A 25,145-nucleotide genomic window follows, 5' to 3' on the forward strand; every position below is an offset into this window, starting at 1 on the left:
ATTCTGACTTTATATAAGTGAACTAAGCTGTTTTTAAAGGAAAAAAATTTCGGACAAAATTGACGATTTTTCTAAGCCTATAGCCTTACTTTTTTTCAAAAATTGACCCCTCAGAACGGTGCCCATTTTTTCGAAAAAATGCCTTTTATTCCCAATCTAAATTCAATTATATCTGATTCTGACTTTATATAAGTGAACTAAGCTGTTTTTAAAGGAAAAAAATTTCGGACAAAATTGACGATTTTTCTAAGCCTATAGCCTTACTTTTTTTCAAAAATTGACCCCTCAGAACGGTGCCCATTTTTTCGAAAAAATGCCTTTTATTCCCAATCTAAATTCAATTATATCTGATTCTGACTTTATATAAGTGAACTAAGCTGTTTTTAAAGGAAAAAAATTTCGAACAAAATTGACGATTTTTCTAAGCCTATAGCCTTACTTTTTTTCAAAAATTGACCCCTCAGAACGGTGCCCATTTTTTCGAAAAAATGCCTTTTATTCCCAATTTAAATTCAATTATATCTGATTCTGACCTGATATAAGTGAACAAAGCTGTTTTTAAAAGAAAAAAATTTCGGACAAAATTGACGATTTTGCTAAGCCTATAGCCTTGCTTTTTTTCAAAAACTGACCCCTCAGAACGGTGCCCATTTTCTCGAGAAAATGCCTTTTATTCTCAATCTAAATTCAATTATATCTGATTCTGACCTGGTATAAGTGAACAAAGCTGTTTTTAAAAGACAAAAATTTCGGACAAAATTGACGATTTTTCTAAGCCTATAGCCTTACTTTTTTTCAAAAATTGACCCCTCAGAATGGTGCCCATTTTCGCGAGAAAATGCCTTTTATTCCCAATCTAAATTCAATTATATCTGATTCTGACCTGATTTAAGTGAAGAAAGCTGTTTTTAAAGGAAAAAAATTTCGGACAAAATTGACGGATTTGCTAAGCCTATAGCCTTACTTTTTTTCGAAAATTGACCCCTGAAAACGGTGCCCATTTTCTCGAAAAAATGCCTTTTATTCCCAATCTAAATTCAATTTTAATTGATTATGACTTTATATAAGTGAACTAAGCTGTTTTTAAAGGAAAAAAATTTCGGACAAAATTGACGATTTTTCTAAGCCTATAGCCTTACTTTTTTTCAAAAATTGACCCCTCAGAACGGTGCCCATTTTCTCGAAAAAATGCCTTTTATTCCAAGTCTAAATTCAATTTTAATTGATTCTGACTTTATATAAGTGAACTAAGCTGTTTTTAAAGGAAAAAAATTTCGGACAAAATTGTAGATTTTTCTAAGCCTATAGCCTTACTTTTTTTCAAAAATTGACCCCTCAGAATGGTGCCCATTTTCGCGAGAAAATGCCTTTTATTCCCAATCTAAATTCAATTATATCTGATTCTGACCTGATTTAAGTGAAGAAAGCTGTTTTTAAAGGAAAAAAATTTCGGACAAAATTGACGGATTTGCTAAGCCTATAGCCTTACTTTTTTTCGAAAATTGACCCCTGAAAACGGTGCCCATTTTCTCGAAAAAATGCCTTTTATTCCCAATCTAAATTCAATTTTAATTGATTATGACTTTATATAAGTGAACTAAGCTGTTTTTAAAGGAAAAAAATTTCGGACAAAATTGACGATTTTTCTAAGCCTATAGCCTTACTTTTTTTCAAAAATTGACCCCTCAGAACGGTGCCCATTTTCTCGAAAAAATGCCTTTTATTCCAAATCTAAATTCAATTATATCTGATTCTGACTTTATATAAGTGAACTAAGCTGTTTTTAAAGGAAAAAAATTTCGGACAAAATTGACGATTTTTCTAAGCCTATAGCCTTACTTTTTTTCAAAAATTGACCCCTCAGAACGGTGCCCATTTTTTCGAAAAAATGCCTTTTATTCCCAATCTAAATTCAATTATATCTGATTCTGACTTTATATAAGTGAACTAAGCTGTTTTTAAAGGAAAAAAATTTCGAACAAAATTGACGATTTTTCTAAGCCTATAGCCTTACTTTTTTTCAAAAATTGACCCCTCAGAACGGTGCCCATTTTTTCGAAAAAATGCCTTTTATTCCCAATTTAAATTCAATTATATCTGATTCTGACCTGATATAAGTGAACAAAGCTGTTTTTAAAAGAAAAAAATTTCGGACAAAATTGACGATTTTGCTAAGCCTATAGCCTTGCTTTTTTTCAAAAACTGACCCCTCAGAACGGTGCCCATTTTCTCGAGAAAATGCCTTTTATTCTCAATCTAAATTCAATTATATCTGATTCTGACCTGGTATAAGTGAACAAAGCTGTTTTTAAAAGACAAAAATTTCGGACAAAATTGACGATTTTTCTAAGCCTATAGCCTTACTTTTTTTCAAAAATTGACCCCTCAGAATGGTGCCCATTTTCGCGAGAAAATGCCTTTTATTCCCAATCTAAATTCAATTATATCTGATTCTGACCTGATTTAAGTGAAGAAAGCTGTTTTTAAAGGAAAAAAATTTCGGACAAAATTGACGGATTTGCTAAGCCTATAGCCTTACTTTTTTTCGAAAATTGACCCCTGAAAACGGTGCCCATTTTCTCGAAAAAATGCCTTTTATTCCCAATCTAAATTCAATTTTAATTGATTATGACTTTATATAAGTGAACTAAGCTGTTTTTAAAGGAAAAAAATTTCGGACAAAATTGACGATTTTTCTAAGCCTATAGCCTTACTTTTTTTCAAAAATTTACCCCTCAGAACGGTGCCCATTTTCTCGAAAAAATGCCTTTTATTCCAAATCTAAATTCAATTATATCTGATTCTGACTTTATATAAGTGAACTAAGCTGTTTTTAAAGGAAAAAAATTTCGGACAAAATTGACGATTTTTCTAAGCCTATAGCCTTACTTTTTTTCAAAAATTTACCCCTCAGAACGGTGCCCATTTTCTCGAAAAAATGCCTTTTATTCCAAATCTAAATTCAATTATATCTGATTCTGACTTTATATAAGTGAACTAAGCTGTTTTTAAAGGAAAAAAATTTCGGACAAAATTGACGATTTTTCTAAGCCTATAGCCTTACTTTTTTTCAAAATTTGACCCCTCAGAACGGTGCCCATTTTTTCGAGAAAATGCCTTTATTCCCAATCTAAATTCAATTATATCTGATTCTGACCTGATATAAGTGAACAAAGCTGTTTTTAAAGGAAAAAATTTCGGACAAAATTGACGGATTTGCTAAGCCTATAGCCTTACTTTTTTTCGAAAATTGACCCCTGAAAACGGTGCCCATTTTCTCGAAAAAATGCCTTTTATTCCCAATCTAAATTCAATTTTAATTGATTATGACTTTATATCAGTGAACTAAGCTGTTTTTAAAGGAAAAAAATTTCGGACAAAATTGTAGATTTTTCTAAGCCTATAGCCTTACTTTTTTTCAAAAATTGACCCCTGAGAACGGTGCCCATTTCTTCGAAAAAATGCCTTTTATTCCCAATCTAAATTCAATTATATCTGATTCTGACTTTATATAAGTGAACTAAGCTGTTTTTAAAGGAAAAAAATTTCGGACAAAATTGACGATTTTTCTAAGCCTATAGCCTTACTTTTTTTCAAAAATTGACCCCTCAGAACGGTGCCCATTTTTTCGAAAAAATGCCTTTTATTCCCAATCTAAATTCAATTATATCTGATTCTGACCTGATATAAGTGAACAAAGCTGTTTTTAAAAGAAAAAAATTTCGGACAAAATTGACGATTTTTCTAAGCCTATAGCCTTACTTTTTTTCAAAAATTGACCCCTCAGAATGGTGCCCATTTTCGCGAGAAAATGCCTTTTATTCTCAATCTAAATTCAATTATATCTGATTCTGACCTGGTATAAGTGAACAAAGCTGTTTTTAAAAGACAAAAATTTCGGACAAAATTGACGATTTTTCTAAGCCTATAGCCTTACTTTTTTTCAAAAATTGACCCCTCAGAATGGTGCCCATTTTCGCGAGAAAATGCCTTTTATTCCCAATCTAAATTCAATTATATCTGATTCTGACCTGATTTAAGTGAAGAAAGCTGTTTTTAAAGGAAAAAAATTTCGGACAAAATTGACGGATTTGCTAAGCCTATAGCCTTACTTTTTTTCGAAAATTGACCCCTGAAAACGGTGCCCATTTTCTCGAAAAAATGCCTTTTATTCCCAATCTAAATTCAATTTTAATTGATTATGACTTTATATAAGTGAACTAAGCTGTTTTTAAAGGAAAAAAATTTCGGACAAAATTGACGATTTTTCTAAGCCTATAGCCTTACTTTTTTTCAAAAATTGACCCCTCAGAACGGTGCCCATTTTCTCGAAAAAATGCCTTTTATTCCAAGTCTAAATTCAATTTTAATTGATTCTGACTTTATATAAGTGAACTAAGCTGTTTTTAAAGGAAAAAAATTTCGGACAAAATTGTAGATTTTTCTAAGCCTATAGCCTTACTTTTTTTCAAAAATTGACCCCTCAGAATGGTGCCCATTTTCGCGAGAAAATGCCTTTTATTCCCAATCTAAATTCAATTATATCTGATTCTGACCTGATTTAAGTGAAGAAAGCTGTTTTTAAAGGAAAAAAATTTCGGACAAAATTGACGGATTTGCTAAGCCTATAGCCTTACTTTTTTTCGAAAATTGACCCCTGAAAACGGTGCCCATTTTCTCGAAAAAATGCCTTTTATTCCCAATCTAAATTCAATTTTAATTGATTATGACTTTATATAAGTGAACTAAGCTGTTTTTAAAGGAAAAAAATTTCGGACAAAATTGACGATTTTTCTAAGCCTATAGCCTTACTTTTTTTCAAAAATTGACCCCTCAGAACGGTGCCCATTTTCTCGAAAAAATGCCTTTTATTCCAAATCTAAATTCAATTATATCTGATTCTGACTTTATATAAGTGAACTAAGCTGTTTTTAAAGGAAAAAAATTTCGGACAAAATTGACGATTTTTCTAAGCCTATAGCCTTACTTTTTTTCAAAAATTGACCCCTCAGAACGGTGCCCATTTTTTCGAAAAAATGCCTTTTATTCCCAATCTAAATTCAATTATATCTGATTCTGACTTTATATAAGTGAACTAAGCTGTTTTTAAAGGAAAAAAATTTCGAACAAAATTGACGATTTTTCTAAGCCTATAGCCCTACTTTTTTTCAAAAATTGACCCCTCAGAACGGTGCCCATTTTTTCGAAAAAATGCCTTTTATTCCCAATTTAAATTCAATTATATCTGATTCTGACCTGATATAAGTGAACAAAGCTGTTTTTAAAAGAAAAAAATTTCGGACAAAATTGACGATTTTGCTAAGCCTATAGCCTTGCTTTTTTTCAAAAACTGACCCCTCAGAACGGTGCCCATTTTCTCGAGAAAATGCCTTTTATTCTCAATCTAAATTCAATTATATCTGATTCTGACCTGGTATAAGTGAACAAAGCTGTTTTTAAAAGACAAAAATTTCGGACAAAATTGACGATTTTTCTAAGCCTATAGCCTTACTTTTTTTCAAAAATTGACCCCTCAGAATGGTGCCCATTTTCGCGAGAAAATGCCTTTTATTCCCAATCTAAATTCAATTATATCTGATTCTGACCTGATTTAAGTGAAGAAAGCTGTTTTTAAAGGAAAAAAATTTCGGACAAAATTGACGGATTTGCTAAGCCTATAGCCTTACTTTTTTTCGAAAATTGACCCCTGAAAACGGTGCCCATTTTCTCGAAAAAATGCCTTTTATTCCCAATCTAAATTCAATTTTAATTGATTATGACTTTATATAAGTGAACTAAGCTGTTTTTAAAGGAAAAAAATTTCGGACAAAATTGACGATTTTTCTAAGCCTATAGCCTTACTTTTTTTCAAAAATTTACCCCTCAGAACGGTGCCCATTTTCTCGAAAAAATGCCTTTTATTCCAAATCTAAATTCAATTATATCTGATTCTGACTTTATATAAGTGAACTAAGCTGTTTTTAAAGGAAAAAAATTTCGGACAAAATTGACGATTTTTCTAAGCCTATAGCCTTACTTTTTTTCAAAAATTTACCCCTCAGAACGGTGCCCATTTTCTCGAAAAAATGCCTTTTATTCCAAATCTAAATTCAATTATATCTGATTCTGACTTTATATAAGTGAACTAAGCTGTTTTTAAAGGAAAAAAATTTCGGACAAAATTGACGATTTTTCTAAGCCTATAGCCTTACTTTTTTTCAAAATTTGACCCCTCAGAACGGTGCCCATTTTTTCGAGAAAATGCCTTTATGCCCAATCTAAATTCAATTATATCTGATTCTGACCTGATATAAGTGAACAAAGCTGTTTTTAAAGGAAAAAATTTCGGACAAAATTGACGGATTTGCTAAGCCTATAGCCTTACTTTTTTTCGAAAATTGACCCCTGAAAACGGTGCCCATTTTCTCGAAAAAATGCCTTTTATTCCCAATCTAAATTCAATTTTAATTGATTATGACTTTATATCAGTGAACTAAGCTGTTTTTAAAGGAAAAAAATTTCGGACAAAATTGTAGATTTTTCTAAGCCTATAGCCTTACTTTTTTTCAAAAATTGACCCCTGAGAACGGTGCCCATTTCTTCGAAAAAATGCCTTTTATTCCCAATCTAAATTCAATTATATCTGATTCTGACTTTATATAAGTGAACTAAGCTGTTTTTAAAGGAAAAAAATTTCGGACAAAATTGACGATTTTTCTAAGCCTATAGCCTTACTTTTTTTCAAAAATTGACCCCTCAGAACGGTGCCCATTTTTTCGAAAAAATGCCTTTTATTCCCAATCTAAATTCAATTATATCTGATTCTGACCTGATATAAGTGAACAAAGCTGTTTTTAAAAGAAAAAAATTTCGGACAAAATTGACGATTTTTCTAAGCCTATAGCCTTACTTTTTTTCAAAAATTGACCCCTCAGAATGGTGCCCATTTTCGCGAGAAAATGCCTTTTATTCCCAATCTAAATTCAATTATATCTGATTCTGACCTGATTTAAGTGAAGAAAGCTTTTTTTAAAGGAAAAAAATTTCGGACAAAATTGACGGATTTGCTAAGCCTATAGCCTTACTTTTTTTCGAAAATTGACCCCTGAGAACGGTGCCCATTTCTTCGAAAAAATGCCTTTTATTCCCAATCTAAATTCAATTATATCTGATTCTGACTTTATATAAGTGAACAAAGCTGTTTTTAAAAGAAAAAAATTTCGGACAAAATTGACGATTTTGCTAAGCCTATAGCCTTGCTTTTTTTCAAAAATTGACCCCTCAGAACGGTGCCCATTTTCTCGAGAAAATGCCTTTTATTCTCAATCTAAATTCAATTTTAATTGATTATGACTTTATATAAGTGAACTAAGCTGTTTTTAAAAGACAAAAATTTCGGACAAAATTGACGATTTTTCTAAGCCTATAGCCTTACTTTTTTTCAAAAATTGACCCCTCAGAATGGTGCCCATTTTCGCGAGAAAATGCCTTTTATTCCCAATCTAAATTCAATTATATCTGATTCTGACCTGATTTAAGTGAAGAAAGCTGTTTTTAAAGGAAAAAAATTTCGGACAAAATTGACGGATTTGCTAAGCCTATAGCCTTACTTTTTTTCGAAAATTGACCCCTGAAAACGGTGCCCATTTTCTCGAAAAAATGCCTTTTATTCCCAATCTAAATTCAATTTTAATTGATTATGACTTTATATAAGTGAACTAAGCTGTTTTTAAAGGAAAAAAATTTCGGACAAAATTGACGATTTTTCTAAGCCTATAGCCTTACTTTTTTACAAAAATTGACCCCTCAGAACGGTGCCCATTTTCTCGAAAAAATGCCTTTTATTCCAAATCTAAATTCAATTATATCTGATTCTGACTTTATATAAGTGAACTAAGCTGTTTTTAAAGGAAAAAAATTTCGAACAAAATTGACGATTTTTCTAAGCCTATAGCCTTACTTTTTTTCAAAAATTGACCCCTCAGAACGGTGCCCATTTTTTCGAAAAAATGCCTTTTATTCCCAATCTAAATTCAATTATATCTGATTCTGACCTGATATAAGTGAACAAAGCTGTTTTTAAAAGAAAAAAATTTCGGACAAAATTGACGATTTTGCTAAGCCTATAGCCTTGCTTTTTTTCAAAAATTGACCCCTCAGAACGGTGCCCATTTTCTCGAGAAAATGCCTTTTATTCCCAATCTAAATTCAATTATATCTGATTCTGACCTGGTATAAGTGAACAAAGCTGTTTTTAAAAGACAAAAATTTCGGACAAAATTGACGATTTTTCTAAGCCTATAGCCTTACTTTTTTTCAAAAATTGACCCCTCAGAATGGTGCCCATTTTCGCGAGAAAATGCCTTTTATTCCCAATCTAAATTCAATTATATCTGATTCTGACCTGATTTAAGTGAAGAAAGCTGTTTTTAAAGGAAAAAAATTTCGGACAAAATTGACGGATTTGCTAAGCCTATAGCCTTACTTTTTTTCGAAAATTGACCCCTGAAAACGGTGCCCATTTTCTCGAAAAAATGCCTTTTATTCCCAATCTAAATTCAATTTTAATTGATTATGACTTTATATAAGTGAACTAAGCTGTTTTTAAAGGAAAACAATTTCGGACAAAATTGACGATTTTTCTAAGCCTATAGCCTTACTTTTTTTCAAAATTTGACCCCTCAGAACGGTGCCCATTTTTTCGAGAAAATGCCTTTATTCCCAATCTAAATTAAATTATATCTGATTCTGACCTGATATAAGTGAACAAAGCTGTTTTTAAAGGAAAAAATTTCGGACAAAATTGACGGATTTGCTAAGCCTATAGCCTTACTTTTTTTCGAAAATTGACCCCTGAAAACGGTGCCCATTTTCTCGAAAAAATGCCTTTTATTCCCAATCTAAATTCAATTTTAATTGATTATGACTTTATATCAGTGAACTAAGCTGTTTTTAAAGGAAAAAAATTTCGGACAAAATTGTAGATTTTTCTAAGCCTATAGCCTTACTTTTTTTCAAAAATTGACCCCTGAGAACGGTGCCCATTTCTTCGAAAAAATGCCTTTTATTCCCAATCTAAATTCAATTATATCTGATTCTGACTTTATATAAGTGAACTAAGCTGTTTTTAAAGGAAAAAAATTTCGGACAAAATTGACGATTTTTCTAAGCCTATAGCCTTACTTTTTTTCAAAAATTGACCCCTCAGAACGGTGCCCATTTTTTCGAAAAAATGCCTTTTATTCCCAATCTAAATTCAATTATATCTGATTCTGACCTGATATAAGTGAACAAAGCTGTTTTTAAAAGAAAAAAATTTCGGACAAAATTGACGATTTTGCTAAGCCTATAGCCTTGCTTTTTTTCAAAAATTGACCCCTCAGAACGGTGCCCATTTTCTCGAGAAAATGCCTTTTATTCTCAATCTAAATTCAATTATATCTGATTCTGACCTGGTATAAGTGAACAAAGCTGTTTTTAAAAGACAAAAATTTCGGACAAAATTGACGATTTTTCTAAGCCTATAGCCTTACTTTTTTTCAAAAATTGACCCCTCAGAATGGTGCCCATTTTCGCGAGAAAATGCCTTTTATTCCCAATCTAAATTCAATTATATCTGATTCTGACCTGATTTAAGTGAAGAAAGCTATTTTTAAAGGAAAAAAATTTCGGACAAAATTGACGGATTTGCTAAGCCTATAGCCTTACTTTTTTTCGAAAATTGACCCCTGAAAACGGTGCCCATTTTCTCGAAAAAATGCCTTTTATTCCCAATCTAAATTCAATTTTAATTGATTATGACTTTATATAAGTGAACTAAGCTGTTTTTAAAGGAAAAAAATTTCGGACAAAATTGACGATTTTTCTAAGCCTATAGCCTTACTTTTTTTCAAAAATTGACCCCTCAGAACGGTGCCCATTTTCTCGAAAAAATGCCTTTTATTCCAAATCTAAATTCAATTATATCTGATTCTGACTTTATATAAGTGAACTAAGCTGTTTTTAAAGGAAAAAAATTTCGGACAAAATTGACGATTTTTCTAAGCCTATAGCCTTACTTTTTTTCAAAAATTGACCCCTCAGAACGGTGCCCATCTTCTCGAGAAAATGCCTTTTATTCCCAATCTAAATTCAATTATATCTGATTCTGACCTGATATAAGTGAACAAAGCTGTTTTTAAAAGAAAAAAATTTCGGACAAAATTGATGGATTTGCTAAGCCTATAGCCTTACTTTTTTTCGAAAATTGACCCCTGAAAACGGTGCCCATTTTCTCGAAAAAATGCCTTTTATTCCCAATCTAAATTCAATTTTAATTGATTATGACTTTATATAAGTGAACTAAGCTGTTTTTAAAGGAAAAAAATTTCGGACAAAATTGACGATTTTTCTAAGCCTATAGCCTTACTTTTTTTCAAAAATTGACCCCTCAGAACGGTGCCCATTTTCTCGAAAAAATGCCTTTTATTCCAAATCTAAATTCAATTTTAATTGATTCTGACTTTATATAAGTGAACTAAGCTGTTTTTAAAGGAAAAAAATTTCGGACAAAATTGACGATTTTTCTAAGCCTATAGCCTTACTTTTTTTCGAAAATTGACCCCTGAAAACGGTGCCCATTTTCTCGAAAAAATGCCTTTTATTCCCAATCTAAATTCAATTTTAATTGATTATGACTTTATATAAGTGAACTAAGCTGTTTTTAAAGGAAAAAAATTTCGGACAAAATTGTAGATTTTTCTAAGCCTATAGCCTTACTTTTTTCAAAAATTGACCCCTGAGAACGGTGCCCATTTCTTCGAAAAAATGCCTTTTATTCCCAATCTAAATTCAGTTACATCTGATTCTGACCTGATATAAGTGAACAAAGCTGTTTTGAAAGGAAAAAAAATTTGGACAAAATTGATGATTTTGCTAAGCCTATAGCCTTGCTTTTTTTCAAAAATTGACCCCTCAGAACGGTGCCCATTTTCTCGAAAAAATGCCTTTTATTCCAAATCTAAATTTAATTATATCTGATTCTGACTTTATATATGTGAACTAAGCTGTTTTTAAAGGAAAAAAAATTCGGACAAAATTGACGATTTTTCTAAGCCTATAGCCTTACTTTTTTTCAAAAATTGACCCCTCAGAACGGTGCCCATTTTTTCGAAAAAAATGCCTTTTATTCCCAATCTAAATTCAATTATATCTGATTCTGACCTGATATAAGTGAACAAAGCTGTTTTCAAAAGAAAAAAATTTCGGACAAAACTGACGATTTTGCTAAGCCTATAGCCTTGCTTTTTTTCAAAAATTGACCCCTCAGAACGGTGCCCATTTTCTCGAGAAAATGCCTTTTATTCCCAATCTAAATTCAATTATATCTGATTCTGACCTGGTATAAGTGAACAAAGCTGTTTTTAAAAGACAAAAATTTCGGACAAAATTGACGATTTTTCTAAGCCTATAGCCTTACTTTTTTTCAAAAATTGACCCCTCAGAATGGTGCCCATTTTCGCGAGAAAATGCCTTTTATTCCCAATCTAAATTCAATTATATCTGATTATGACCTGATTTAAGTGAAGAAAGCTGTTTTTAAAGGAAAAAAATTTCGGACAAAATTGACGATTTTGCTAAGCCTATAGCCTTGCTTTTTTTCAAAAATTGACCCCTCAGAACGGTGCCCATTTTCTCGAGAAAATGCCTTTTATTCTCAATCTAAATTCAATTATATCTGATTCTGACCTGGTATAAGTGAACAAAGCTGTTTTTAAAAGACAAAAATTTCGGACAAAATTGACGATTTTTCTAAGCCTATAGCCTTACTTTTTTTCAAAAATTGACCCCTCAGAATGGTGCCCATTTTCGCGAGAAAATGCCTTTTATTCCCAATCTAAATTCAATTATATCTGATTCTGACCTGATTTAAGTGAAGAAAGCTGTTTTTAAAGGAAAAAAATTTCGGACAAAATTGACGGATTTGCTAAGCCTATAGCCTTACTTTTTTTCGAAAATTGACCCCTGAAAACGGTGCCCATTTTCTCGAAAAAATGCCTTTTATTCCCAATCTAAATTCAATTTTAATTGATTATGACTTTATATAAGTGAACTAAGCTGTTTTTAAAGGAAAAAAATTTCGGACAAAATTGACGATTTTTCTAAGCCTATAGCCTTACTTTTTTCAAAAATTGACCCCTGAGAACGGTGCCCATTTCTTCGAAAAAATGCCTTTTATTCCCAATCTAAATTCAGTTATATCTGATTCTGACCTGATATAAGTGAACAAAGCTGTTTTTAAAGGAAAAAAATTTCGGACAAAATTGACGATTTTGCTAAGCCTATAGCCTTACTTTTTTTCGAAAATTGACCCCTGAAAACGGTGCCCATTTTCTCGAAAAAATGCCTTTTATTCCAAATCTAAATTCAATTATATCTGATTCTGACTTTATATAAGTGAACTAAGCTGTTTTTAAAGGAAAAAAATTTCGGACAAAATTGACGATTTTTCTAAGCCTATAGCCTTACTTTTTTTCAAAAATTGACCCCTCAGAACGGTGCCCATTTCTTCGAAAAAATGCCTTTTATTCCCAATCTAAATTCAATTATATCTGATTCTGACCTGATATAAGTGAACTAAGCTGTTTTCAAAGGAAAAAAATTTCGGACAAAATTGACGATTTTTCTAAGCCTATAGCCTTGCTGTTTTTCAAAAAATGACCCCTGAGAACGGTGCTCATTTTTTCGAAAAAACGCTTTAAATTCTAAAACTAAAGTCGGTGATAGTTTTTTTCTGATTAGAAAGAGTTCACTAAGCTTTGTCTAGAGAAAAAACAATTAGGAAAAATTTGAAGACTTTTTAATCCTATAGTCATAATTCTTTTATCAAAAATCGACCCTTGTCAAAAGTCCTTAGTTCTTCGAAAAAATGACTTTAATTCGAACGTAAACTCATAGTACATTGTTATCATATAGAAGAGAATCAAGGTGTCTCGAGATAAAAAAGTTTTCGAAAAAATCAACGATGTTTCTTAGTCAATAGCCTTTCTTTTTTATCAGATGTCGCAGGTTACAAACCTCTTCGAATTTAGCATGTAATTTTCCCAAAATAGCAATTAACTTTATTTTTCAGCATTTCCTAATTAATTGAGGTAAAATTGGCAGGTTTTTGGACAGTAAATATTTGGTAGAAAATCATTCATTTTGGTAAGCCTAAAATTTTAAATATTTTCGCTCCCTCGAATGCAAGTAATAAACCTCTTAGAATAGACTTTTACCCTGAAACAAGCATATTATAATAGGAAACAAGGGTAGTCAAATCCTCAAAGCACGAGACTCTTAATTATAAATTTTGAATTCAAACTGTTTTTCTTTCCTCGTACAACGTCATTTTAAATTCAAAGTCATGAACTATAGTATAATAGTTTACGCGCCAGTGTGATTCTGGCTACGTAGGAAGCACAGCTCAAAGGTTAGGGCATGGAATTTCATTTTTTATTTTTATTGTATCTTTTTTACCCATGGTAGCCCCTCAGTTGGGGACTGATTTACAGGAGGGCTTGTTAAAATATACAAACAATATCCAATTAAACTTAACTTTAGAAATCAAACTTATCCATAATGTAAATAAAATAGTTAAAAGAAATCTCTTATACATACATTATAAGAAAGGGAAAAGGTAGGTATGATTGGTTTTTCGTGAACAGTTTATTAATCTTATATCGCTTTCATAAATTATTTAAAGTTGACGTATTTTTGGACTTTTTAACAGTATAAAACAGTATGTCTTTTCTAGAGTTGGAAACAAAACTCTCCGCAAATGAGAACAGCGGATACCTATATAGATCACCAACATTGTTGAAAACCAGGATTCCATATCATAAAACATACATAAAATAGCTAGGTCATACAGGAGAAGAACATAAATTTCAAACAAAATGCAGAGTTTGATGGTCTATAACGCAGTTCTGTGTTTGGTGGTTCCATCGAGAGTACGAGGGAATGACTGCCCAATTATAAACTTTATTTTTGAGGCTTGAAACTTTTTTTTACAGGAAGAATTTTCTTCGACTTGTGTCCATCTCTCTCCTCTGTAGAGACAAACATTATTGGCAATTATGACTGAATAGATGACAATCGCAGTCATCAAGGAGCCGATAAAAGGGCACTGGCAAAAGATGTTAAGTAAAATGCAATCAAATTTGATATTACCAACGGAAAGAGTTTATAGCTCAAACGTGAGTTAAAATTCGTTCAGCATCTTGAGAGTGGAAGGGGAAAGCGGTACGTAATAATCACGCAGATTTATACCAACAAGTGGCTAATATCAAATCATTTCATTTATGGTGAATTTGCTAGCAGAAAGAAGAAAGTCGTGTTCCAATACATTGCCTAGTTGGTTTTCCTTCCATATTCATTCAAAGCCTTTCCAGTGCGTGAAATAAATAGGGCAAAACCTGCATCCACAAAAATAGAAAAGCAAATAAATATAAAAAGCCCCATTTTGAAAAACTTGCGATGGGCAATTTACTTTAAACCTTAGATGTACAATGTACAGGATCCTGCTTCACTGGGTTTAGCTTTCGCTTTCAGCTGATAATTATGCCAAATAGTTTTGAAGCATTGATGTATTATAGCATACGAGAGAGCTCCTGCATTGAATGGTGATTTCTTTCCCAACCCATTCTACAGCAAATGCTGCTTCTGTGTTTTATGATGATAACAAGTTTGTCATATTTTACCTTGTGTATCCATTCGTATTCCCCATATTTTGTATCGAATGTTCCTTTCTGAAGCCAGCGAAGTTTCAGTGTAAAACGCGGACCAAGCTCTTGCAATCCAACTTTCTCTTTGTTTTTGAATATATATCTACAATAAAAAAAGAAAGACATCCGGTTGTATGTTGGAAAAACTAAGGTATCATTGATATTATTCACGGGTCAATAAATAGCATAGGATCACAATGAATGTTGGCAGTTTGGCCGATCATCCAATTCCTCGCCATTAAATTTTTTAAAACAATAATTAACAAAACCGGAAAAAATTGATCTAAGGAAACAGAAAAGCTACGATTTGCGTAACTTTCAAGCTGTTATCAATCAGGCTATTCGATATTCCATTACAACAACTAAATCATTACAACAATAGAAACCCTAGGCTAAAAAATAAAAGCCCCGGCACAGACAGCAACAGCTTCAACAAGAAATATCACTTTTTACTGCTCCCATATTTACTTGTAGTGTTTGCGCTTGGCTGTGGTGTTCTGAGATTAAACCACCGTTTTAAATCTTGTTGACATCACGCCTATGTTGTCAAAAAAGTGACAAGCAAGAGCGTAAAACTGGGACATGATTAATTAAATTTCAACACACGTCCCACAGAGCTCTATGATGCTCTATGAAATTCAATTCGTTTGACGAACTTGTAATGTGATCAAAATCCTCTTCGATGTTGTTCCAGGTTTTTCAACAAAGCTCAAATTCCAATGTTTACAATATTCGGTGACATGGTTATAGATTTGACAACCTTTCCAAACGTTCCATCGAGACGCTCATTCCCTGTATCAACTATACAAGATATGAAAAGGTTGGACATGCAGAAACTTTCGATGAAATATTCGCTGCAATCGACCAATCTTTATTCGAACATTGAAACATTTAGGCTTTTTCTAAATTTAACTTGACTCACACGTTGCCAACGTAAAAAAGTTTAATACTAACCTATGGTGGCGAAAAAAGATGAAGTCTCTCTGGTTGTGAAACGTTATACATCTTCGGCCTTGAAATTGAGGGTCATAGGGAAACAAAGCTGCAAGAAGTCTACCAACGGAATGACCCAGCCTCGTGTTGAAGTTATTGAGCACTAGTTCAGGCCGGTGACTCGTAGCTTTACCATGATTCTAAAATAGAAAAAATCTTTCTCAAATATCTGAAAGCAAGAATACTTGGAGGCAGCTTCCATTTTTTTCAGTTTAGAGTGCGGCAAGAGAGGTTAAAAAATTGAAATTTTTCGTGTAAGGTAAGGTATATAAGCAAACAACACTCATGCATATTGGCATAAAATTCATATCTCTAGATATCAGGCTTATTGATTGTTTATATACAAAATCAACAACTATAGCATGTTACGGCCTCCGATATGGCACTTACAGAAAATCAAAGATAATACTTTAAGACACAAAACATAAAACAAGAAAATAAAATTCTATCTTTCGTCAACACTCTTCCTTTTAGTAAAACTTAAAGAGGTACTTAAACAACAAACGGTAGAGAAAAACAAGTATAAACACAAAAATGAGAAAAGCAGAAGTGAAACTTTATTGATAAAAAGTTCGAAGATTTTTGAAAGCGCATGTGCAAATGTATTCGAGTCCAAACAAGTTTGTCATCGGTCAGGAAGCTCACTCAGGGATTTTTGCCGCACAGTTAATGCTTTTCGTTACTCGTTATTATAGAGCATATGACTCGGGTGTAGGCAAAACGACCCCGTGGTGAAAAGTAAAGCAATATCTACTCAAAACGTGTTAGTTTTTCGATGTGGTATACTCATTGGTTTTCATTTAGACATTTAGAATATGGTGGGACTGGATTTTGGTTTCCTTCAGAGAGTTTTCTTCTTGGTTACTGTTGTTGAGCCATCGTAATTTAGTTGCAAACAATTTTGGCCATTGATCTGAATTTGGGAGCAATCAACGTTCAAGCTACTTTATGAAATCGGTAGTTTGGTCATATGGCATACGAAAAACTGTTGAACTGAATGGAGGAAATTATTTTTGTTGTTGACTTGATTTGGTATCCTTTCATGCTTCGGGCCTTTGGAAGATTATACTTATCTTTTAAATTTTTTATTATTCGTATATAAAAGTTAGCACTTATCATTCATTTCATGGTAAACTTTTTCACAAAAAGTCATATGTATATCCTCATCAACCATACACAACTTCTAGACTCAAAAAATATTGACGGAAGCCTTTATAAAAACAAACAAAGACATAGTACCTTTATTGACCGTCTTCTTCTCACATTTGATATCTTGAAATGCGCTGTCGGGCCATTTGGTAGATGACATACTAACAAAGCATCTGAGAAAATATTCATTAAGGATTCAACTCTCTAAAGTACGGAAAGCAGAAAGCTCAAGCTCGTTGAATGAAACCAAGGAATCGAAGAGCAAAAAAACGTTTGAGTATAGAATAGCCATGTAATTGATATAACTCACTTTTAAAAGCAGGATAATTTATACGCTGAAACCCATATATTTAGGTGCCATTACTTTTCAGTTAAAATTGGCAAAATTCAAATCAACTGAAAAAGTCAGGAATACATCAAAATGACTACACAATGCCACAATAGAAATAAAGTTTCCTAGATATACATAGTTGAATAGTCTGAAGATCTAAGGCTTCGATTTCAAGTCGGATTTTGAAACCTTTAAATACGTCAAAAAGTAAATCAGCTTACAACAAAGGAGTTTGAGGAAAGAGTTTATCAGTTGAGGAATATGAAAAATTGTATAAAACAGATAGCAAAGATTCTATTAGATTTTTGACCATCACTCTACGGGTATTTTGACCTTCACAACCCATGCTCTATCAATGAGGATTTTAGTAAGTTTTTTAGAAAAATGCATCAGTTTGGCCAATTCTAGAGAACAGGTCTTGAGAACACTACTCGGAAATCATTTGGTAATACAAATAAATTTTGACATGTTCAGTTGTAAGACAGACTTGCAAATTTTACCGATAGAGAATATTATAGGACTATCAGGGCAGAGGTAGAAGGATTGAATTTGAAGCAAATATTGAAACACTGAAGTTAGATTTAGCGAAATTGGTGATTAAAGAGCTTCTTTCAATGGAGGGAAGGCAGATTCACAGAGGTTCTGGGAGAAAAGCTTTGCCATGGGTTGTAATGAGTAGCAACCGGCTGCACAAATGTACCGGACAAAGGGAACTAAATACCTTATGTTGACAGCTTTGAGAATTTGAGCATGACGATGACTCAGATTGAAGAGGTTGTTACCGTTTCAAACTTTAAAGCAATGACTTTCAAGCTAGACAGCTTTCACACATTTAATTTAAACCAATATGGAGGAAAATTTCATCAAGGTTTTGTATCACTAAAATGAAGTCTTAAGAGGGTGTAGATTTAGCAAGGTGCATTGATGGATGGGTACACTGCTTTTTATCAAGAACTGGTCAGTTGAGCGCCAGAATTGGTCAGAACAAAAGGGTCTTGGGCATGACGCTTGAAGTCAGTGGAATGTATTCACCAACTCCATTTGGGTAGAAAGAAGAAAATCGTGCATAACTAGGTAACTAGAGATATGTAATGGTCACAAGTTTAGGAGGTCAAATTTGGGCTTCATTAAGATATGTGCTGAAGTTGGTGCAATTGAACTTTAGCAGCAGAGTTTAGCCAAGAGCAAATGAGAGATACCCGAGTATCATGTGGCCTGAGATTGGTATCACAAAATAGCATAACTGGCTCATCATTTACGAAGGTAGCCTACTAAAACACTAACAATGGCTTTGAGACTCTGAACTACCTGGCCGCAGACCTACAATGCACCTTCTCAACCAGTGACATTAATAATAACAGAGCAGCTTCCTGAAGCCAAAGAAAAACCTATACTTATTTAAAGGCCTAACATCTCTACCATAATACAGAAAAGGACAACGTCTCTATATGATGTTAGACCAGTTTACCATATGAAATGACAAGAAAGCTTCATCTATACTGCCTATTTAATATCTCATCAAATCCCTCAAAACCACTATGCATTATCTACAGATAAAAAATAATTTGAATGAAAAATATAGATTAATGCTGTATTAAAAAGGATACTGGCTTTCTTATGGTCTTCGTTCACAACCAAAATGTCCGTGAACTCCTTTTCTATTGCTTGTGGAACCATCTTTTTTATGTCAATGCCTTTTCTCTCATGATACTCCGAGTTTGGTATGGTCTGTTTGAGATCTTCAACGAATTTCATTGTCTCCTGAATATTAAACGAAAAAATTAATAGAATATTCAAAGATACAAAACATAGCTTACAAATAAAATTATAAATGGAAATGGAATCAGGGCTACAAAAGCATTGGACCCAGCAAACTAGGTTCTAAGAAATTTTTCAGTGCTGGCAAGAAAAAAATTAAATGAAAATGAACACAGACACAAGTTAAATCTGTACCCATTTGTTTGCAATATCTTCAACAAACCACTGATACAACATCATTAACTTTCAAAGAACAGAAGCTCTACCATATATGGTCATTTTAACTGTATTTTAAGTAAAGTTAGATAATTCTGCCAAAGCACTTCAGAGGTAATTGCATTATATGGTTATTAAATGTCAATGTGATAGGTACAATCAGTGGCCATTCCTGTTTAGGCTGATAGGAAAATGCCAAAAAGAAGTAAAAATTTTGCAACTTCAAAGTTATAATTTATAAGACATTAAATTATCTATAATACGCTAAAAAATGATGCTTGTGTCTTTTCATGTGAATAAGCCGCAAACATAATATTCCTTTCATACTTACATGGCACTTGGGTCTACTGCTAGTAGTTATAAGAATCTTGGGAATCCTTTCACATTTGAAATAGGATGACAGCTCATCTGTCAGCTCGTCTGCCAGAACTTCTTCATCCTCTGGATCAACCAATGTTTCATCTTTAACACGCATGTTTTCTGTGGTTTTTGGTATTTGTTTTTTCTAAAAGATGGCAAATTACTTAAGACAAGAATGAGCACATGTTGGAAATGAGCAAGGTAATGTTAAAATGTTATAGTTAGGTGGAAAAGTCAAACTGACTGGATTCAAACAATTGGCTATTGCTATTCAAAAATTAAGATGAGTCACTGACAACAAATGTCACATAAATGTGGCATGCAAAGCCTAGTTGGCATTAAAAAATTCTTCAGAAAGTTTCCATAACTCAAGTCCTCTTCTGAAAAATGTGCAAAGATAAGCTTTAATCAATTGGTAAAAAGACTATCACCAATAATCAGAGGAATGAATAGATATCAAAAAAAACTTTTCTAAGGTTTTTAGAGTGTTAAATGCTTTGTTGTTCAATAGTATCTTAAGTATTCTCTCTATAAAGACTTTTGTCGAGATTGGAAATCATCATGTTGAAATTAATTTATACTGAAAACTTCATGTCGTTTAGACTGTTTAGTAGCAACTAAACAATTCTTGAACATTCAGATATTGCTAATATTCAGATATTCATAGAGTAGCATGTTTTGAATATTCAGATATTTTTAAAGCTCTGACTGGAGTTTGTTGTTGTAGTAAAAAGTTTTCATTTCAGCAGAAAATTTTAGTGAAATGTACAGGAGTTAGGCTAATTTTTTGTAAAAAGCATAATTCCCAGTCTGACTCTTCAAACAAATGAAAGTTTCTGCACAGACTAATTTTAGCATGAAAATTCAAATTATATGATCCATTTTTGGCAAATATGAATATAAAAAACTGACAATGCTAACTTTGAAATGAGAATCATTCAATGAGTGTTTCATACATATTAAAGATAAGCTAGCACCCAAACCAAGAAAATAAACAGTTATCTCTGGCAGAAACTTGTGAATTGGTTTTATTGATTGAAAACACCCATTGATTTTAAAGTGATTTTCTTGATTACAATATTTCAACTCAGATTTTCAATATAAACTTGTTCAAACATTTTTTTAGCTCCCTTAATCAGATTTCCCCTAAATTTTTCGACAGAAGTTGTCTTTTGGTACGACAACAGAAATCAACCAAACAAGGCTTATGTGATGTATTTTAAAATGAGACACACTGAAAAGGTAGGAAATCTATTTAATGATATCTAAAAGCTTTCCTGCAATTATTTTACCAGTAAGTTTACATTTTCATCATAAAATTCATGGAGAAACCAAAGAGAAATGCACTGCTATCATTGAAAAACCAAACAGTCCTCAGTAGCATAAAGAAGCAATATGAAGACATGAAATTTTAGGCAGACCTGTCATCGAAAATTCGCCGCGGCTTCCATAAATTAGCTATTTTGCTAGAAAAACATCCTACTACTTTTAGAGGAGAATAACATTTTAGGGGTGTACAGTTAATCACCAAAGTGCTTCTTTTTCAAGTTACAGATATTTTCATTAAATCTTGTCTTTAAATATTTTACATCTCATGTCTACCTATGTACCCTAATAGAAATTTAGCCTCATCTTTAACCCTTTCAGGGCGGAAAGGGCCATATGGTCTAAAACAATGCTGCTTTGCCATTCTTTTCTCTTGTAATGCCTATTTCATAAAAGGCTGTAGAATGGCTCCTCTCAGTCTTTCTAAAGATGTGCATTGTGCAGATGCCCAGGTATTTCATGTATTGGGAAGCTGATTATGTAAAAAGGGTGGTGTTTAACAGAGAAGAGGAAATGCTTCAAAGACCATCACAAATAGATTGTGACTTAAATATTTGGCATGATTTGTACATGTCAAAGAACTTTGTTTGTGTGATTTATATGCAGTTTTAAATGAGTTGTTTTATTGATTCAAAAAACTATTGTTCCTTGAATAGCTGGACCCATTCCCAGTTTTGCCCCAAACAAGTTTTTTCAGAAAATTTTTCTTAAATTCAACTTCTCCTGGTCTGTTAACCTTATAAAAACATATCTATGTAATAATTTTTTTATTTCAATTGAACCTTTATTTAGCCTTGAAAGGTATTTAATGCAGTTTTTATCTTCTTTCTTTTAGAGAGGCCAGAGAGAGAATTTTACCATAAAGTTAGGGCCTAAAACGTGATCGGCCCGAAAAATCACAAAGACGGTGTAAGTTTCAATATTCATCCTGTAAATAGAATACAAAACAATTGCAGAACAAAATACAGAGAAAAATTCCCTAAAAGTTCAGCCAAATCCAAATAATTATATTTTGATCTATTTTGATGGTTAACTTTTGATCTAAAAATTAGCTTTGAAAATCAACTAGTTTTTGAAAGTAGCGTGTAGGCAGATGACGCAGGCCACAGGGCAAAAGTCCCTCGTCGGTAATTTTTATTAATTGGCGAATACATCTTACAGGTAAAATCATGTACAAGGCTCACCTCTTCCCAGTTCTCATCTTTTCGCTGTTTTTTTCGTTTATCTTTCTTTTCCTTGTTTTTCTCGTGTTTTAGCTGTTTATATAGCTCTTGCCGTCGAAGCTTGTTCTTTACTGTAGAAAGATCGAGCTTTATCTTTTTCGACTTTTTTTCTTTACCAGATACCGCAGGTTTTCTCTTTTTTGTAGATGAATCCTCCACATGTTGTTCACTCTCCTCGTCAGCCATATTGAAAGAGAACTTTCTCTCGAAAGAGAGGCAGAAAAAACTAAGAATTTCCTAAACGAGACGGACAGAAGAGGGCCTTTCTGCAAAGCTTGGAATTGTTGAAAAAATGAGCCGAGATTCGAGCAGTCACCATGGTGGAAGTAAATCTAAGGCAAAGGCAAAAGCTTCTAGTATGACAGCCGAACTTGAAAACCAATTTATTCTCCGGTTGCCAGAAGACCACGCGCAAATTCTGCAGGAAGAGATAAAGAATGGTTCTTTGAAAGATAATTTGAGCATTGAAATCCTCGGCGATAGCAGACATGGAACTGTCAAATTTCACAGCACTTCTTTTTCTGCAAAAGTCATGGACCTCCCATCTGTTGTTGAATCCTGGAAAACATTAGATAAGAAGAGCTTCTGGAAAACAGCAGACATTTGTCAGCTTTTGTTATGTGTAGATGAAGAGGCGTCCGAAAGTAGCTCCGACGAAGATGATTCTAAGTACATAGATCAATTTAAAAAGCAGCAAGTGTTGGCAAAAAAATTTCAGTACCAGCATGGTCTCACGCCACCGTTAAAAAACGTCAAGAAGAAACGTTTTCGTAAAACTGCAAAGAAAAAATATATTGAAGCACCTGAGGTTGAAAAGGAAGTGAAGAGATTGCTTAGAGCAGATATTAGCGCTGTTGATGTTAGATATGAGGTTCTTCAAGATGAAGATAAACAAGAGGATAATCGTAGTGTTGCTTCTGATTTAGATGTTGGTACCTCTTTGATGCAGTCACCCTCAAATATCAATGAAGACAGCATGCAGTTTGGTGGTTCAGAATTTGAAGGAGAGGAAAGTGCAATCCTACCTGATATTAGTAGCAGTGAGGATGAAGTTGATATGGCTGATTTTGTAAATGAAAGCAACACATCAAAGGACAGTTTTTCAAGAGTAGTATCCTCAGGTGCATCTGATGTTATTGCCGAGCGAATGGTTGAGCTACAACAAACATTGCTTGATGTCCAATCAAAAAGAGAAGAACAGGAAATGCGTGTGCAAAATGCTGCAAATCCATTTTTAAAGCAAAGATTTCAAGGCATACTTGATGGTCTACTGCAGAAAGAAAGTGCTCTTCTTTGTGAAATCAATGAGTTGCAGATGAAATGAAATTAATTGTAAATGAAATAAGATGTGTTTTCAATGCAAGCTGCAGATGAAATGATAAACCATTTTTAAAATCATGCACAATTGTTTTATTGTATTGCCAGATTAAATAGGAAGACCATCATATAGAAACTGCTTGTAAATATTAAATATTATATGTATACCTGAAAACTCTTGCCTTGTGCATAATTTCATACTTATCCAAAGACAAAATAACCGGGATGCATGTGCCCCCACTTTTCAGAAACAGAATGAAGTGCTTGTTTTCAGCTAAAAAGGCTCCTCTTGTTATTACATGTGTCCTATGCCTATGTACTTCTCAACTGAAAAGGCCTTTGACTGAGCAGGTTTCAGGGTTAAACTGACATTTTCTGATCATTTTGAGGCAGACTATTCAAAATTAAAGTACTTTTCTGCATCCCCCTTGGAATATGAAAATTAACAATAGCTCTAGGATAAGACTGGTTTTTAATAGAGAAGCAATGTAAAAGTGCATTTCTGTCAACTTATGGATAAAATGTCCTGGCTTTCATTTGCAGCTTCAAAAGTGTTGCTACTGAATTTTCAATGGGTACCAACAGTGTGTTAAAATTGTCTTTTTGTACTTTCGCCATTAGCAACATTGATGCTCCTTTAAAAATAGGTGAACTGAATCTTCACTACTTCTTAAGGAAACATTACAATTCGGAAGATAATTTTCAAAAGATTCATTCTAGGATAATATTCTAGGATTTTGAAGAAATGCTAGAGGACAGAAAATGATGTCAATTATATTTGTGAGGCAATTTTTTGTTGGCACTCAAATGATTGTAGCACATATTTGGAAACTTGAAGAATAATACTTTTCAACACGAAGCCAGGTCCATGCAGAAAATGATTTCACACCCTGTTATCAGGAGTTCATTGCCATTTTTAACTTGATTCTTCTGCCTTGATTATCAAATTCTGCCATGTTTACCTATCTTGCCTTGAAGTATAAAGTATGACAACTTTGTCAGGATAACTATGAGGGCTTATACCTAGTTATACAAGATGATTATATCATCAATTCCCTGCAACTTTAGTTAATTTAACTATAGCAATGCCAAAATACTATAACATATATAATTTCATCTAATGTGTTTCATAGAGTTCATATTCAGATAAATAGACTGGTTTTTGGCTGTGAACTTTTTCGAAAATTGATGAAGCAAACTTCAAACATTTGTTACTCTAACAAGGATTCAGTTTCATAGCCAAAACTATCTAACATTGAAGCAAAAGCAAATATTTGATTGATATAAGCCACCAAAAAGCTTTTCAAAAACGGACAGTAAAAACAGCTCATCAACACAAAATTGTGCAATAGAAAATTAAAAAATCATTGAAAACAACACGACTTTAAAAGAAAGCAGAAATTAACAGCAGAATTATGTTTTCAGAAACTTTCATCAAAAAACAATATTTTGAATCAAAATTTTTCACGACACTCTGACCTACACTTCAGGCAGTGAAAACTGAAAATTGCCATCTGTTGGCACTTCAAAGATTTTGCCTCCTGAAGAACATCTGCCTTGTTCAAGTCAAAATTTGCCATATGATTGGTTGTTTGTTTGCTGAATAACTGTAGCACTGCCAGGTCTCTAGCTTCAACTGCATATTCAAGTGCCTTCAGATCACTTTTCTCAACCTTCACTGTCAACAAGCAGGCAACGATTTTATGTAACATAGTTATATCGCTGCTT

General features: G+C 32.8%; 3 protein-coding genes across 4 annotated transcripts in view; 2 read left to right on the plus strand and 1 right to left on the minus strand.

Annotated features, from left to right (window-relative positions):
• The window catches only part of LOC148959837 (uncharacterized), a 72,029-nt gene extending 50,126 nt beyond the window's left edge, over positions 1–21,903 (plus strand). Inside the window, exon 2 of one of the 2 annotated variants that reach the window (XM_089109847.1) lies at positions 21,713–21,903. In XM_089109847.1, the coding sequence (XP_088965973.1) occupies positions 21,713–21,760 (48 nt within the window). In that variant the 3' untranslated portion in view covers positions 21,761–21,903. The other variant, XM_089109845.1, reaches the window with a different exon arrangement.
• LOC135694417 (ribosome production factor 1) lies at positions 13,834–22,286 on the minus strand. The gene is made up of 7 exons (XM_065213159.2): positions 22,062–22,286; positions 19,523–19,696; positions 18,825–18,978; positions 16,977–17,059; positions 15,699–15,877; positions 14,721–14,847; positions 13,834–14,069 (listed from the first exon to the last, which is right to left on the minus strand). The coding sequence occupies exons 1-7, from the start codon at positions 22,284–22,286 to the stop codon at positions 14,028–14,030; spliced, it is 984 nt and encodes a 327-aa protein (XP_065069231.2). The 3' UTR covers positions 13,834–14,027.
• A 106-nt stretch (positions 22,287–22,392) lies between these two features.
• LOC135694416 (transcription initiation factor TFIID subunit 7) lies at positions 22,393–25,036 on the plus strand. The gene has a single exon (XM_065213158.2). It carries the CDS (start codon positions 22,393–22,395, stop codon positions 23,422–23,424), a length of 1,032 nt encoding a protein of 343 aa, XP_065069230.1. The 3' UTR covers positions 23,425–25,036.
• Positions 25,037–25,145: the final 109 nt, after the last annotated feature.

This window comes from Rhopilema esculentum, chromosome 8 (genome assembly GCF_057945365.1).
Source record: "Rhopilema esculentum isolate cy_ngs chromosome 8, ASM5794536v1, whole genome shotgun sequence".
Classification (NCBI taxonomy): domain Eukaryota; kingdom Metazoa; phylum Cnidaria; class Scyphozoa; order Rhizostomeae; family Rhizostomatidae; genus Rhopilema; species Rhopilema esculentum.

What these genes read in the sequence shown, in the direction of transcription:
- LOC135694417 (XM_065213159.2), bottom strand. Translation starts at nt 22,286, where the DNA reads ATGGCTGACGAGGAGAGTGAACAACATGTGGAGGATTCATCTACAAAA. An exon ending in AAGATGAGAACTGGGAAGAG is followed by an intron (nt 19,697 to 22,061) that starts GTGAGCCTTGTA and finishes GCCATCTTTTAG; the next exon opens with AAAAAACAAATACCAAAAAC. An exon ending in ATCTTTTTTCGCCACCATAG is followed by an intron (nt 14,848 to 15,698) that starts GTTAGTATTAAA and finishes TTTTTATTGTAG; the next exon opens with ATATATATTCAAAAACAAAG.
- LOC135694416 (XM_065213158.2), top strand. Translation starts at nt 22,393, where the DNA reads ATGAGCCGAGATTCGAGCAGTCACCATGGTGGAAGTAAATCTAAGGCA.